This window comes from Rhinolophus sinicus, chromosome 5, assembly GCF_057876585.1.
Source record: "Rhinolophus sinicus isolate RSI-liver-muscle chromosome 5, RSI-T2T, whole genome shotgun sequence".
NCBI classification, from domain to species: domain Eukaryota; kingdom Metazoa; phylum Chordata; class Mammalia; order Chiroptera; family Rhinolophidae; genus Rhinolophus; species Rhinolophus sinicus.
The window spans coordinates 49,685,258-49,702,449 of NC_142505.1; the positions used below are offsets into that span (position 1 = coordinate 49,685,258).

General features: G+C 36.1%; 1 protein-coding gene across 3 annotated transcripts in view; it reads left to right on the top strand.

Annotated features, from left to right (window-relative positions):
- Positions 1-17,192, top strand: part of CACNA2D3 (calcium voltage-gated channel auxiliary subunit alpha2delta 3) — an 837,281-nt gene that overhangs the window by 791,551 nt on the left and 28,538 nt on the right. For all 3 annotated transcript variants that reach the window (XR_002136724.3, XM_088798500.1, XM_088798501.1), the window contains one exon: positions 690-801. Coding sequence is in view for 2 of the 3 variants with exons in the window: in XM_088798500.1 (XP_088654626.1) it covers positions 690-801 (112 nt within the window). In the remaining variant the exon portion in view is untranslated. The remainder of the gene's footprint in view (positions 1-689; positions 802-17,192) is intronic.

The window sequence follows — 17,192 nt, forward strand, 5'->3', positions numbered from 1 at the left end:
TCAGCTCTGACAGAAGAACTATATTATCTCCAACTTACAAATTTAAAAAATTGAGACTTAGAGAGGTTTTGGAAGTTGCCCGCTGGGCATAACTTGTTTAAATAATGTGATCAACCACAAGCCTTTACCAAGTGCCTACTATGTACTCAGTTACATACCAGGGTTATTTAGTGCTGTATTACTGGACAAGGAACTTCATAATAGTAGGATAAGGCTCATGGCTATGGTTCAAAGACATGACGTATTTTACTAGTCCATATTTCAATTTTGTTTCTGTAATAAAGCCATGCAATTGTATCATGACCTTTGTCTCACCCTAAATAATATGGTGTAACTTATATTTTATACATTTATTTAGATATACATATGTGTTTGTTGCTAAGTTCAAGTAAGTCTGAGGTCAGAGACCCGATGACTGATGTCCCAGAAAGGAGAATTCTTATGATGCGTAAATGATAGCTGATCAAGCCAACACAACTGCTTGAGGAATTATAGCTTATAGAGTTGCTTGGCAGATGAAATCATTGACTAATTAGAAAATAATGCATTATGCTGTGCCTAGAAAAATCACAGAGCACAAGGAGCGGAACTGTGTTCTGAGTTACTACGGGCTGCCAGTCACAATAAAGCCTGTGCCTTACGTTTTCTTTTTCTTTCTTTCTTTTTTTTTTTTTCCCTTATCCCTACAGCCCAGAAATTGAAACAGACCCTGGAACCTTGCGATACTGAATATCCAGCATTTGTCTCTGAGCGTACCATCAAGGAAACCTCAGGGAACATTGCTTGTGAAGACTGCTCCAAGTAAGGCCCCCACCTTCCTCCTCAGTTTAGAGCTTTCCCAGATGGGCCAATGCCGCTGGCATGCACGGGATTATATTTTGAGAGATGGAAGCATGGCTGCCCTCTTGTGTGAGGAAGTATTTCCACCAGCTCGGAAGGAAGAAAAACACTTGGCTTTGTTGGATCATTTAGAGTTTGGGAAGCATTCAAAATGCGTAAGAATGCATCCTTGAATATAGGAAATTTTTAGTCCTGTTCGTTGGTGGTTGGAAAAAGTCTTAATTGGTGTTTCCTCAACTGATGGCAATTTCAGCTCTCTGTTCTAGGAAAGTCCTTATCTTTACTGAAGGCACCAAATCTTCAGTATTCACTGAAATCTAATATATTAGAAACGTTTCTTGGTGGTTTAATATGCATTTTCCTGATTACTAATGAGGATGGATCTCTTTTTAAATTTTTGTTTGTTTGTTTGTTTGTTTGGATTTCCTGACCTTTTCATTCCTGTTGGCAGTTTTCTGTTGGGTGGTGGATCTATTTGGACTGATTTGGCTGTTCTTTCTGTTTTTTGGGTGCGATTTCTTTGCAGTCGCATACTTTACATATGTGTCTTTCTGTCTCTTCACATTTATAGATGTCCTTAGATACATGGAAATTTTCTTTAGCTTTTATTTTAACGTAGTCTAATTTATTCTTCTTTTCTTCTATGATTTGTGCATTTCGTTCTTTGTTTAAGAAATTAGTCTCTGCCCTAATGTCATAATGATAGCCCCATATATTTTTATCCTGAGTGATTTAAAGACTTGCCTTTCAGATTTAAGACTTTAATGCTTCTGGAATTTGTTTGTGTGTGTGGCACGATGAAGGGTCTAATTTGGTCCTTCTCCATATAGTCGGCCTTTTAACCAGCACTTTTATTGAATAGTCTTTATTTTCCAATATATTTATTACAACACCTGTGCCATAGGCTGAGTTCCCACATATAAGCAGATCTGCTTCCAGGTTTTATGGTTGATCAGTACACCTATGTTAACATCATGCCTCTGTAATTATTATAGCTTTATAATATGACTATATTTAGGAGAACAAATATCCTTTCCTTATTCTTCTTCTAAGTTGTCTTGGTTTTTCTTTCTTCTTTCCTCTTTCATATTAATTCTGGAATCAGCTTACTAGTTCCCATGATCCATGCTAGGGTTTTCATTAAAATTGCTATGTTATGTATTAATTTGAAGGTAATTGCTATCTTTGATAGTAAACCTTTTCCCTGAGAAACTACCTGGATCTATTTATTTGCATACATCTTTTTCTATGCCTTTCAATACAGTTTTATAATTTTCTATTAGATTTATAACTAGACAGCTTATAGTTTTTCTTGCTATCATTAGTGGCATATACTTAAAACTATATTTTCTAATTGGTAATTGCTAGCATATGAGAACATCACTGATTTCTGTACATTGAGTACCTTATATCCAAGAAATGTTCTTTTAGATCTCATAGTTTCTGTGTAGATTCTCTGGGGCTTTTTGTGTAGATAGTAATATCACTTGTAAAAATTTTCCTTTCTGATCTCCATTCTTAACTATCATTTTGTGTTTTATTGCACTGGACTTCGGAAACATAGTTGAATAGAAGTAGTGAGAGTAGGCAGCTGTGTCTTGTTCCTAATTTAAAGGAATTGCTTCTAATAATTCTATGTTAAGTATGATGTTTGCTGTAGGGTTTTTTAACTTGTAGTAAAATATAATAAAAAAATTTACCATTGTAACTATTTTTAAGTGTACAATTTAGGGGCATTAAGTACAATCACAGTGTTGTGCAGCCATAACTATTATCCGTGTCCCAAATTACTAGAGGTCTTTGATAGTTAACCATTTATTAAGTCAAAGAAAACCTTTTTAAGAGTGTGCTGTTGTTATTGTTTGAAATTTGAATGGATGTTGAATTTTATAAAAAACATTTTCTATATTCATTCCTAAAATAATTTTAATGTGTTAATATGTTGAGTTAAATTGATATAATTCAATTTTTTAAATCATGAAATATATATACTATTAATATAAATATCTTTAGTAGTAGATGGGTTGTCTATTGTGAAAACATACTTGCTTTCCCAGGATGGACATTGACGGTCATTATTATGAAAAACGAAACCATATTTCAGGATTCATGTGCTCATATTATATTGTGAACTTTTGCATCTGTGCCCAAAAAGGGGAGTGAGCTATACTTCTTTCTTGTACTGTCATTTGGTTTTGCTATTAAGGTCATTTTATTGTCACAAAATTACTTGGAGAGTTTTTCGTCTTTCTCTAATAACTGTATATTACAACAACTTAACTGTTTCTTGTAGGTTTAGTAAAACTTACCCATAATGCTATCAGTAACTGATAGGTTTTTATTTCTTTGTTTTTGTGTGAGCAAATTTTCAACTACCAAATTACTTTCTTTAGTGGTTACATATCTCTTTGGAATTTCTGAGGGGTTTTTTGGAAATGATTTTGGTGATTATATATCTTAGAAAATTCCCTACTTCATCTCACTTTTCAAGTTTGTTGCATGCATTTGTTAATAGTGTTCTTTTTTGATTAAAAATGCTGGCATATTTGTGATTTTGCCCCCTTTTAAATCAATCTTTCCCTCCCTTTCTCCTCCTCTTCCTCCCTCTCCTTCTTCTTCTTCTCTCTCCCCTCTTTCTCTTCCTCCCTCCCTCCCATGTTTTTTTCCTCCTTTCCTCTCTACACGAGCAGAGATATATTTGTTTTCTTTTTCTTTTCAAAGAATTATCATTTAGTTTGTCTGATTCTCTGTTGTTTCTTTGATTTTCTATTTCATTTATTTTGCTTCTTATCTGTATTTATTACATTTCTTCTATGTTTTAGGGGGTTTTCTGTTGTTTCTTTTCCTAACATTTTGTGTTTGCCACTTAGCTTTTTCAGCTCCACTCATGTATAATATATTTTATGTATTTGTGTAATTTTTTCTGCATTCCAGTTGATCACCATAAATTTAATACATACGGCTTTCATTATTATGTAGCTCTAACAATTTTCTAATTTTCACAATTTTTATGTATAAATTTTAAAACAGTATTTTAAGATTTTTTAATATGTGGGTTTTGAGACTATTTTTTTATGTTTATGGATCTCTAATTACATGACATTGTGGTCTGCATAACACATATTTTTTAATATGTGTGGAGACTTACTTTGTATTCTAGTACTTGTCCGTGTGTTTTTGAAAGCAACTGCAGTTTCATTCTCTAATAACTGGGTTCAGGGATTAATATATTAGCATGTATTTGTTGGTTCAAGTGTGTTAATTGTGTTTCAAAATTTCCTTTTTTTTTAGGGATGGGGTCTATTTTAAATGGCATTTAACCTCTTACTAAACTTAGGGATTTTTCAACTCCTTCATGTCATTCAATGCATTTTGCTTTTTATATTTTGAAGTGTTATTACCATGGACATCTCTGTTTGGCATTGATAATAGCTTTCTAATAAATCATTCCTTTATCACTATGTAATAACCTTCTTTAATGCAAGTGCTTTATACTTTAATATCTATTTTGTTTGCTAATAACATAGGTACAGTAGCTCTTTTGGTAACACTTTCTAGGAACATTTTCCCCCTTTCCTCCATTTTCAATGTTTTTTAATCATTTTCTGTTAGGATTCTATCTTATAAATAGACTATAACTTGATTTGAAATATCTCTATTATTACTAGATTTAATCTTTCAAAATTTTGTGGTTACCAAAAAGTTTGGATTTATTTCTGTTGCCGTTTTATGTGGGCTCTATTCTCCTTTTTTTTTTCTTTCTTCCTTCCTGCCTGCCTGCCTGCCTTCTATTGGATTTATTGAGTTTTCTCTATTCCTTTTTTTCCTTACTAGTTTGTGAAGTATAGTCTTTTCTTTTAGTAGTTAGCCTTAACTTTTTTGACATATTCTAATTGGTCAGGATCTCTTCTCTCCTCCAGGACAAAAAACTTATAACCCTCTAACTTAGATTACCTCCCATCTCTTTCATGTGATATTTTCTAACATTTTAGTTCTTTTGTGCTTTTAAATCCACTAAATACTGTATTATTGTTGTTTCTGCCTATCATAAATGAAATGTTTACCAATTTGTTTACTCACCATTGCTTTTTTATAAACCATTGCTTTTTTGTTTTATAGTACTTTGGAAGTTGTTGCAAGAATGATCTGGGAGTTGTAAATTCTCTCATTCTTTGTCTAAGACACATTTTTTAAATGTACTCTGCAGGAATAATTTATCTCCATACTATGTAAATCAAAATATTTTAAAGATACTATTCCATTGTCTTCTGGCTTTTAGTTTTGCACCTTTGTAAATAGTCTGTCTTTTCCCCTTCTCTGATGGCTTGTAAACTGTTTACTCTTTCTTTAATTTTCTGAAGTTTCACTGCAGTATGTCTAGATATAAATTTATTTCTGTTTGTTTATGTACTTTATTCTGGATAATTTCCTTCAGCTTATACTAGAGTTCATTAATTTCTTTTTGATTGTGTCTAGTCTGCTGCTGCTTAAAGAATCCATTGAGTTTTTAATACGGATGTCTTTTTATTTCTGGAAGGTTTATTTGCTTCTTTTAAAAATCTGTGTATTCTTTTATAGACAGCCTTATTCTTAAGTTTCCTACAGCTAATTATGAAGGCCTTTTAAGATTGTTTTAGTAGTTTAAATTTTGAGAGTACTGATCCTCTTCTTTCTTGTGTCTGCTTTCTGTCATGGTAGATAATTTGCTCATGTGTTTTGTCATTTTTTACTATAAACTGATGTTTACCATTAATTATTATTTTTCTGAGGACAAAATAGAGCTTGAGTTTCTCTTCACAACAGGTTTACATTTGGGCTTCAATGATATATCCTATTGATACTGAATGTCTGGGGATAATTGTTATGTAATTTTTTGTATTTAGGAGTTTCTGCACCATATAATTATAGTAAATATTTTTTCTAAGCAGCATGTAGTTTAGGCTGAAAGTTTGATTTCAGAGTCCCAGATTATCAGCTTTTTACACTTAGTTATAAATGTACAAGTTGGCATTTGGTATCTTTTCTTGTAAGTTTGTGTGTGTGTGTGTGTGTTTAAACATGCTTGTTTTGTTTTACTGTTTCATTTCCAGCATGTCTAAGTGTTTAGAGCAGAATGGCTTCCATACTTGCCCAATCTGCCATGTTATATTTTACTATTCTGACAGAAGACTTTTGAGAGCAACCACAAGAAAGCAGTGAAGTATTGTGGTTTAGTGCAGGAGCTGTGGAATCCGAGAGCTCAGGGTGTGAGTTCTCACTCTAGCAGTTGCTAACTGTGTAACCATGAGCAAGCACCAACACACTCTGAAACTCAACTTCTTCCTGGGTAATTTGGGGAATAATAATAGTAAGCATATCATAGGTTTGTTGTAAGAATGAAGTGGGAAAATTTATGTTGTGAATTTAGCATAATGCCTAGAACAGAGTAAGTACTCAGTCAATGGCTGCATTTAATACAAGCGTAATACCATACAAACTTAGCCATAAACCATTCTGTTGAAATGTGAATTTTCCTTTCCGTAAGTCTAACATCACTTCACTGCTTTAGAATTCCCTGTGGCAAAAGGTGCAACATATAGATAGATAGATAGATAGATAGATAGATAGATAGATAGATAGATAGATAATATATGTATATATATACATATATATATAATATATATGTATATATATGTATAGATCTCAGATGATCAAAGTTCATGTATGACTTAAGGATTGTTAACAGTTCATGACTCTGTGAAGTAGACTCTACTGATTCGATAATGATTGCAAACGTTTTTGACCAGAGGGATATTATATCCTGCATTATCATAACTACAAACGCCATGAGGTGGCCAGGATCTTTCAGAGAATGATAGGCAATTGTATTTAGTGGAGTAAGTTAGATTTCTTATTTCCATCCTAAATGAGAAAACAAATAGAACCGAGACAGATAATTGTAGGGCAAGTAATATGTTTCCTTATTGACTCATAATTAGAAACCAATGACATGAATGCAGTTTGATTAAAATAAGCAACCTAACGATTTCAAACTAAAGAGAAAACCCCCTTACATTCAGTGAGAGGTTACTGCCTGCCTGCTATGGCCCAGAAACTGCTGGTCCTTGGAAATCCAAGGATAAAGAAGATACGAAGTTGATTTGAAGGTGTTTACACCCACCATGACTAGTCTGTTTCAAATCTTGAATTCCATGCTGGGTTGAAGACTCACAGGAGGTCGAGAAGTTGAGTAAGACCTTATACAATGTGCTGGCAGCAGTGGAAAGATCGCAGGCTTTGAAGGATTTTCCTTTCAAAGCTTTATTTCAAGACCACCCCCCAGCAGTTCAGTCATACTCTACAGAAGCAAAACCATAAAGGCTCAGGGGTCAGAATGGGGAGAGGAGAAAGGGCTCCTTTCTTTTTTCATAAGCTTTTTATTGACGTATAGCACATAGAGAAAAATGTACAAACTGTATGTTTGCAGCTTGATGAGTTTTCCCAAGGTGGGCACATTTATATAACTAGCACTCAGGTTAAGAACTGAAAGAACATTGCAAGCCCCCCCCCCCCCCCGGGAGCTCCCCACCAGCCCCCTTCTAGTTACAACCCCCACTTACCATAAGATAACCACTCTATTGATTTCTCACATCATTGATTGCTTTTACTTGTTTCTAATGTCAACTTGTGAGATGGCAATTTAGTTCATAAGACATGATGGTAGATGTCTGACTGACTTTGAGGGAGGTTTCTAAGGAATTCACTTGGAAAACAAAATAAGGCCTTAGGGAAAAATATTAAACATAGCTTAGGACGTCAGTGTCTGTTATATCCAGGATACTGGGCTACCCTGTGGGGAAACAGTGATAAATGAGTCACACATGATCCCTATCCTCATGGAGTTTACAGACAAGTAACCAGGCAATATCAACACTCCATGCTTAGAGAGGGTTACATGGGAGCATAGAATGGAGCCTTGGGTTGGTCAGGAAAGGCCTCCTGGAAGTGACCTCTAATGTACCACCAACACACAGAGGAGTTAGCAGGTGAGAGTATCCAGGTAGAAGGAAGAGCCTTAAGTAGACAAGAGAAATTGTGGTTTGTTCAACAAATTGTTAGAAGTTCAGGGAAGCTGGAACACAGAGTTGGGGCTGAGGAGAGATGAGAGAGAAGACAAGGAATGAGAAAGGGCCAAATTGTGTTGCCCCTTTAATCTTGTCAAAGACAACTAGTCCTTTGAAAGACTTCAGACACTGAAGTCAAATGATTTCAAATGAAGTTGAAGGACACCAGTGTGGAACAACAGAAAGGTTCTCTTTTGAGGATTAGAAATTGATAGATCAGCTTGGGTAACTAGTTGAATGAGAAATCAATTCACAACTTTTTCTTTTCCTCTAATCCAAAAATCTTTGTTATAAAATTATGGTATCATGCTCATGTCACGTAAAAATAGGCTCATAAAAATAGTCACTTTGGGAGCTTGAGAAGGAGTGAACCCTTTTATTCTTGTCTTTCTGTCTTGCATTGCTCCATTTTATGAAATAAAGTGTATTAGAAAATATATCTAAGTATTTACCAAAACGTTTGTGAAGATAACATTTTGCATTTCATATGATCTTTGTATTCTTAGAATGCAATACGTTAAGGAAAAAAATAATACTGACTTTTGTCATCTTTCCCTTCTTGATCTTGGCCAGGAGATCTTTCAGTATAATGGCCAACACATTTGGTGGCAACCAGGAAGCCAAATTTGCATGGTCTACGTTACATCTAATTCGTGTAGAAATTTGTAAACCTTTGCCTGGAAAGAATGAGATTTTGTAGGACTAGTTCTCTAAGACAATTACTAATTTTTGATCAATTTTGTAGGGAACTTCAGGTCAGGGGCAGTGACATTCAAAAATAACACAATTCTACAGCATTTGGCCAGAAGCGAGTTGGAAACTGAGTTTGGTGAAAATTACAGTATTTCAGAAATTACGCACTAAGATCTTTTTCAAAGAAAAACATCTCGCCTCCCACAATGGAACATACAAAACTATGTCCATTACAAACCATTCTCAAGGCAGCGATTACTTCCCTCCACAAGTAACGGCAAACCATAGAGCAACAATCCCTAAGAGCTGTGCGCCTCCCAGGAGACCATGCTTCATGTTGCAGTGTGCTCGCAGCCTTCCATCTCTTGGAAGAAATCACATGACCTTGGTGCCTAAACATGTTACTATAACTCAGGAAACCATGTCAGGTGCTTCTAGCTGAATAGTGAAAGTCTTCTTGGTCTCCAAGGATCTTTGAAGACTGGCTGCCCCCAACCCCATTTCCGTGTCCTATTTCCAAAATGACTTGATGGTTTTATGTGGAAAATACATCACGCAGTGACTCAGTTACTCTAAATAGAAACATATAAATTGGCGACTCCAAAAGTGGACATTTATCTGTCTATATTATAGACAGATATATTATAACAGAGGGACAGTATGCAATGTTTGAAAAAGAATTTTCAAAAATATAGGGTTTATTAAGAATGCAGGAGCCTAAAAGAAAATACGAATTTACATAAGAATGTCATTAGGGTTGGTGGTTTGGCTGCTCTAACCAATAATTTTCGTCATTCAATATCCCACTGATTATTAAATTAATCTGTTACTCAAACAGCAATCAAAAACAACTCAGCCCATATTTTCTGGGCATTTGTGACTGTCAACAAGTTTAACAAAATTGGATATCTGAAAAGAATGTAATGTTTTACTATTTTCCAATACATTGCTTTTCTTCTAGATACCCCTTCAACCTTCGCTGAGAAAAGGATCCACAAAGGTTTCCTTGGAATGAAAATCAATTGCTAACTTAAATACTAATATCCAGTTAAGAAAAGTAATTTAATCAAAAATAAAATTAAATACGTAACATTTGCAATGCTAAAGCTTTAAAAATCTTGTCACATTTCAATGCTGGCAAGATATTAATTTTTAAGGCAAATCAGATATATATTTTTTTGAGTGTGTCTCTTTTTTTAGTGCTATCACTCATCACTTTTCATAAAAATTATGTTGCCATCAGTTTCGCTTTGGGATCTGCACACAAGTTTTGCTCATCTTTCTGGAAGCCCCCAAAGTTGTGGCTACACTTTTCTTCTCTCATCACTTTTCCCCACGCGCCTTTCATTTATCTACTAAGCTGAAAGAAAGTAATTGGTCTCGAAGCTGTGTTGACATGTTTCGTGGGCTACAGTTCAGAGAACCATAGTTCAGGGATTCCTTTTTCCTACAAACTACTCCAATTTCCTGTTGAGGTCTCACGCTGGGTGGGCCATTTACCACAAGTCTTCAGACTGTTCTCAGCAAATGTCCTGCAGGTGTTCTTATCAACAGGGCCTTCTGGAAATGACCTGTAAAATGGACCCATTGAATAATGGGGACATGGTGTCTTCCCTAAATAATGGCGAAGAGGATGGGCTCTGGGACTGGACTACAGTCTGGGCTACCACACTGAACAGAGCAAAGATTTTAACCAGTTATCTAAACATTCTGGGTTTCAGTCTGCTTATCTCCACAAGAGGCATAATCCCTGCTTCGTAAGATCTATATGTGGGTTAAAAAAATGTATAATCCTCCTACTTAGCACAGCACCCAGCACAGCGTAAATGCTTCCCAAATATTTTTATAGAGCACAATGCACAGACCCGTCTGTGTTGACGGGGATATAGGAAAACCACAGAATTCCAGTCAGTCGCCTCTTCTGGATATCTTAGCCTAGAAGGTGCAACTAATATTATCAGTCGGGAAAAGTAGTTTGTGAGGTTTTTGCTCCAATGAAACTGTCCTAGATAAAGTAGATCTTGGATTTTTACCACTTCCTGGATCTATTTGAGCTCTTGGTCTGTAAAAAATTTGGAATTCTAAATGAGGGACTACACATACACAATAGTGATCAGATATTTCATGGCACAAATTAGACACAGACTTTGTCAGTGGGAGTACATTAGAGTCATGAACAATATAATTTGTAGGCATTAAAATAGAACAGGTTTTAACCACTTAATTTGCAAGCATACACTAATTTGTTGAAATAGTTTTGTATCTCCTGCTCTATAGACTCCTGCCAAACTACTGTACTCAATCTTGTTTGAAACATGTAAATAAATGTTATTCAGTTTCCCATGAAATCATCATTGGCCCTTTCCAATGGGTTTAGTTCACTTCTAAACAACGCAACTTTCCATTCTGCAGTGAGATTAACACCAAGGTTCAAATTCTTCCTGTTGGACATTGAGGGCTGTACATTTATTGTCCTCCAGGTTTTCCACTGGTGTCATTTACTCACTTAGACCTTGCTATGTTGGCTGGTAATGTGCAGTGCTATGGGTCACCCAAATCAAAATAGTTCGTGTCACTTTGACTTTCCCAGTGTCACGCCCATGCCACGGTACAGGAAACAGCCTCCTTCACCCTGTATAGTTTTGCTTGCTGTTCTGCATCTCAGAAAATGATACGAGTAACTTCTGGATCCTAAGGGTGGTTTCTTTCCAGGACAGAAGATTTAAAATATGACTCTATCTAATCTAAAAGCTCTCCAATGATTTGCCATGTAATGTTGAAGACATACCACTCATCCAGTCTATGTTTTTATGTTATGGGTCTGGGACCAGGTCTGAATAACTCAATGCTAACTCTTACAATGAACAGTCTCGTTAGTGTTGTACATTGCTAAAACATTTGGCTTTAAACTTTTGAAAAGGGCAGGGGGAGGTAAATGCTTATCTTGGGAGTTTTATTTTGAATTGTTGAAATAGTGTCAAAAGATGAAAACAGTCCAAAAGCATTAGAATAATTGAGATGAAAAACTTTTGATTTTTCTACCAATTCTTCTGAATCTCAACTCAGTGAAGCACTTTACTGGAGACAGGACTTCACTGATTCTCTTTCTCAGATGCTCACAGGAAAAAAAGGTGCCCTTATTTCCAGACGCAATGATGATTACAACTTTGAGGTCCCAGATAGAATGGCCGTTGTTGTGTAAGTGTTGCTATCTTTACTTGCCCTTTGATAAGCAGTGTTTGGAGAGGTTTTAGTACAGGAAATGTTGTAAATTACTGTTTTCCCTCACAAGTCCATGATGCAAAATGAGAGGGGCGTATGTCTATAATGACTAGGCAGGTCTCTACCTGACATGAATTAGTCTCACAAACAATTTCCCATTTGTACATTTCTTAATGTGTGGGAAAGCAGGGTGGGAGCACATGTAAGTCTGGCCGGGCTCTCGACAGAGTGAGGCTTTCCTCTTCCATGCTGGAGGGTAGGAGACCAGCAGAGCCAAGGAATATTTTTAGAATGTTTATTTGCATGTGGAATGGAGGAGTGCAGAGCTGTATCCACACTATTGACGTGTGCAAGCTGCATTTCTGCGGTGTATTGTCTCCATCCCAATGGCTGTTTGTGCTGTGACGCCCACCATCCCTACCTCAAAGAGCAGTCTGTGCTCCTCCCTTGGGCTGCCCAGTGCTGCACCTGAAGTGGCTTAGCGAGTTGCCAAAACCCTATAGATGTGTGTTTATTAACTCTCCAGCTTGCCCTCCATTTGTTTAACTTGGAAAGACTTTATATATTCCTATGGGTATTAAAAACCCATCTGATGTATTAAAGGAGCTCAAAGGATCAAAGTAGAAATGCTGCTTGAAATGCAGCATATTGAATATAGACTTAAAATTTCTAGACACAAACCACTTTTTCATGGCATATTTTGTATACTCAAGAAGCAAATTCATGTTTTCATGATCAGCTTTTCTTTGGGACTTGGAATTTCTCTTTTTCTTCAGGTGACCTGCACTCCCACCTTTTAAGGATAACTCATGATTTTTACAAGAAGACCCGTTGGCAACCTAGGGTAGAAGCAGGCCTTAATCTCAATATGATTTTCATGCCTAGGAAGATGTAGCCCAAGAACCTTCATAGACGCATCAGTCCCTGGCTAATGACCAAGGTTCTTTGTGCGTTTGGAAGAAAAATAGGTGGAGAGGGTACAAAAAGAGGATCAGAATCACTCATGAGCCACAATAATTAGAGGTGTAGATGATCAAAGTCGGAAGGATGTGGGAGAAATTCTCAGGCGAGAGTCATTTTATCAGATGCTTCTCAAACAAAAACTGCTACACTGACTTTTAGAAAACAAATTATATATTTCATGAATGATTCCATTTCTACTGAAGTAGATTGCCCTGGCAATCTTAGATTATTTTGGTAAATCCAAGCTTAGATGAGAATTCATATGTGATTATTGTTTATTGAATGCCTGTTTTTTGCCAGGAACTTCATGTCCATTTCCATATTTATGTTTCTTTCCAATTTTTCATTTCGTGTGCATTTCACCAAGTGGGAATCTAAGGCTCAAAGAATTGAAGTCTCCTGACCAGTGTTATAGAGCTGAGTGGGATCAAGGTCTGCCTGATTCCAATTCTGATACAGAATTCCTGTGGCATCCAGTTAAATGCCTCTCTGTTACGGTACCAAGTCACCTATGTAGCCACATGTCAGACTGAGTTCATCTCACAATCAGGGTTTGCTTTGGAAACTGACAATTCCACCATTTACTTGACCTATGGGAAGAAATCTACAAACATCCAATTGGACAAGAGCCACACATTTCCTGCAGATCTCCATCAGACCTGCTTGGGGGTTCTCTCATAGCACTTACCACATAACTGTCTAAGCAGCTCTTTATTTCTCTTCCTCCCCCACCAAATCAGGTGAAATAGGCTAGCCCAGTGGTAAAAAGTGATTCTGACTTTGGTGTCACACAAACTTGGGTTTGAGTTCTCAGTGCCATCACTTCCTAACTGGGTGATATTTGCCACCAAGTGACACTCCTTTCAGTTGCCAACTGCTTGTCTGTAAAATGAAGATGCTAATAGTGCCTGCAGGGGTTAGGTTGATGTACACATCACGAGGTACAATTATAAAAAAGGTTTTTTTCCAGCATCTAGCGTTTAGTTGGCACTCAATGGCTGAGAGGTCTTATATCGAATTCATTGTAGATGGGGACCTGTGATGTTTAATTCCTATATTCCTAGCGCTTAACATAGGGCCTCGTATATAAAATCATGGTCAGAAAATTGTTGATTGAAGCAAAGTTTCCCAAGAGAAGAATAACCTTGTAAAGCGTGAGCAACAGGGGAGGGGTGGTGGGGTGTAATTCTAGTATCTGAGACACCTGCTATTTAGTGTGATATTTGAAAACAAGTGTCTGTTTTGAAAACAACTAGAAGCTCAGATTCCCAAGAGCCAAAAGAGCACTTTGTGATTTTCCTTAGGAAAAGAGAAGGTGGTCCAGAGAAGGGAGGGGGCTTACCTAAGGTCCCGAAAGAATGGAGCAGCTGATGCCAAACCCAAAGCCCAATGGACAGCCCCACGATTCAGGAATCTTTCTCTGCATCATTGCTTCTTCTTCATAGCTGATACTTCTAAAATAGTTATTAACTGACTGACTAAATACATAAATAAATATTATACAAAGTGTGATACACAAACATGGTGAGCAATTTGACTGCGTAGTACAGAAGGACATGTAATGAGAATTAAGTTTCCCCACACCCGTGACCCCCTGCAACTTCTCTAGAGGGACAACCATTATTTCCAGGTCCTCGGGAGGCCTGACGCAAATGTACACATACAAGTATATTGAATGTTTCACCACTCATTTTTTTTTTTTTTACAGGAATGATAACATACTATATATACTGTACTTCGTGTTTTTTTTCGCTTGACATATCTGAAACTATCTTCACATCATTATGTAGATTTGTCTTTTTTTTTTGATTGTTTGTTTTTGATGGTTACCTGCGATTCCATTTTGGAAGATGTTTTCATTTCACCAAATTGGACTTTTGGGTTGTTCCAAAATGTTGACTACTTGAAACAAAATAGAAAGGAATATCCTGTGTAACATGTAATTTATCCATATAAATTGCTAGAAGAATTGATGGGTCAAAGGATATGCATGTTTGTAATTTAGGGAGATCCTGCAAATATGCACTTTGGAGATATTAAACCAATTTGCCCTCCTACCAATTTATGAAAATATGTTATCGATGAAGTGTGTAATCAAAATGTTTTGCCCTTTGCCAATCTGACAGATGAAAAATAGAATATCATTGTTATCTTAATTTTTCTTTTAATGACTGAGGTTGAATATGTTTTATGTGTGTTATATTTCTCTTTTTGTGTACTCTAATTATGTCCTTACCTCTATTTTTCTCTTAAGTTGTTAGTCTTATGTTGTTAGTCTTTTTTTTTTTAAGGTATTAGACTTTTATATTGTCTTTCTATAGTAAGAATATTAACTATTTGTCCTACTTATTGCATCAAAAACATTGCGCATCATAACAATTTTTTCATTACAAAAGTAATACATGGCTGTTATGAAAATGGTAGAGAACTACCTACAGTCTCATCATCGAGGAGTAAAACTACTGATAAAATTTAGTGTGTTTGCTCTCATTCATGTTTTCTGTAAGGTTTTTTTTTATGGGGATAAATATTGTTTTATAGCATGGCTTTTTGTACTTGAAATGTCATAGCATAGTTCATTGCCCTTAAATATTTCTGCAACATAATTTTGAAAAATTACCACACAGTATGCAGATTTGCTAGTTGCTTTAACCAGCCCATTTATGCTGTTTGTAATATTTGCTATGTAAGCGATGCCATCATAGATGAATGTCTTTACTCCTCAAACTACGTAGTGATATTTTTAGTATCAATTCCTAGAATCATTCTTTGTTAAGATAAATCTTGATGATGGTAGTTACATAATATAGATGTGTTTCTTTTGATTCCTTTTCCTCTTGCTTATTGGGGCGGTGGGGTGGATAAGATATAACTTTTATAAGGAACAGATAATAAGAAGTTATTTTCCAAAAACACTCCTCCAGGAAAATATGGTGCCAACTGAGAGTGGAACGGTAAGTGATGTACATTTTTATTTCTCATGTGAAGGAGATAGGAGACTTCTGTTTGTAATTTAGCCTAAGACATAAGAAAAACAAAAAATGCAGTAGTGATAGACAGGTTTATACATTTAAAGCTTTTGTTAGTAATTATTTATAAACTTCCTTACATTTTCTTTTTGTAAGCTCAGTTTTTAAAAAAGGTATTGACTTCTAGCAGGGTGCCAAGTTAATTATTTCAACTTAATAATGAGCAACAGTAAAATGACATTACACAGGCTTGTTGAGGGGTTATAGAAAAATGAGCTTCAGAAACACTTTTTGAATGTGTGAGCATGGCTATAAGTACAAGTAATCAGGAAAATTAAAGCAACATGAAAAATTGTTGAGATTAATGAACCTTGATTAAAACAGGATAAAGTGCTCAAGGTTGATAAAAAGTCACACAGTTCTCTGAGCAGGCCTGTGTGTTCCACAATGCTTATGTTAGTCTATGGTAAATCTCTCAAATGAATTATGCTAATGCTATTGATTCCAGCCATTTCCTGGCTGGCCTGTTCATCTATTCTTTTGTCATTTCTGCGTTGTAAAGAACTCTGGCTTCAAATGCATGCCTATCAAGCTCTGAAAACTGAATTGGTTTTTAAGAACAGAGGCAAAACAGATACTGTACAATCTTGTTTTCTGGGTTTGGAAACTGTGCGGGCTAGAGAAAGAAGAGTTGAATGGTCTGGGCATTTAGGGTAATTCTAGAAATGCTTTCAAGCTATGTCTCTACATGTTATGTGAAGTGGTGAATTCAGATAAGCATCTAGTAATTCGCACATGGACTAGGCTAGAGGCTAACATATGTTGGCCTAGTGATGGAGATGAATTAAGAGAAAGGTCTTGAATGCACATTAGCTTGAATTCCCCACTTAAATTTCCTATGGTACATACAACATCAATCCATCAGGTGTTTCCTGAACCGTGGTCTCCACTTGTTTTTAAAAGTAAAATTGGACAAGGCCAAAATGATGGCTCTTCTTTTGGGGGCACCTGTACCCATGGACAGTTTCATTAGACCATTTGGCTTAGACAGTAAACCATATAATAGGCTAGCTAGCCATATTGTGATTATCTCCCATCTTACGTTATTAGAGCATCCCTTGTGATTTATTTTTTAGATGGTCACCATGAGCCAAGAATTTTTTTTTTTCCACTTTTTAAAATGATGCCAGTTTTCTACATTAGTTTTCTCTTTCAGAACATTTATCAGTAGGTATCAAACACAGGAGGGGGCTCATTAGAATCATCCCGGGCGATTATGGAAATGTAGGTTCCTGGGCCTCATCCTGATCCTACTGCTTCCCAGTTTCCAGGGGGTGAGTCTGGGAATCTGTATTTTTGGCCACATCCCCCAGGTGTTTCTGATGTACAGCCAGGCTGGGAG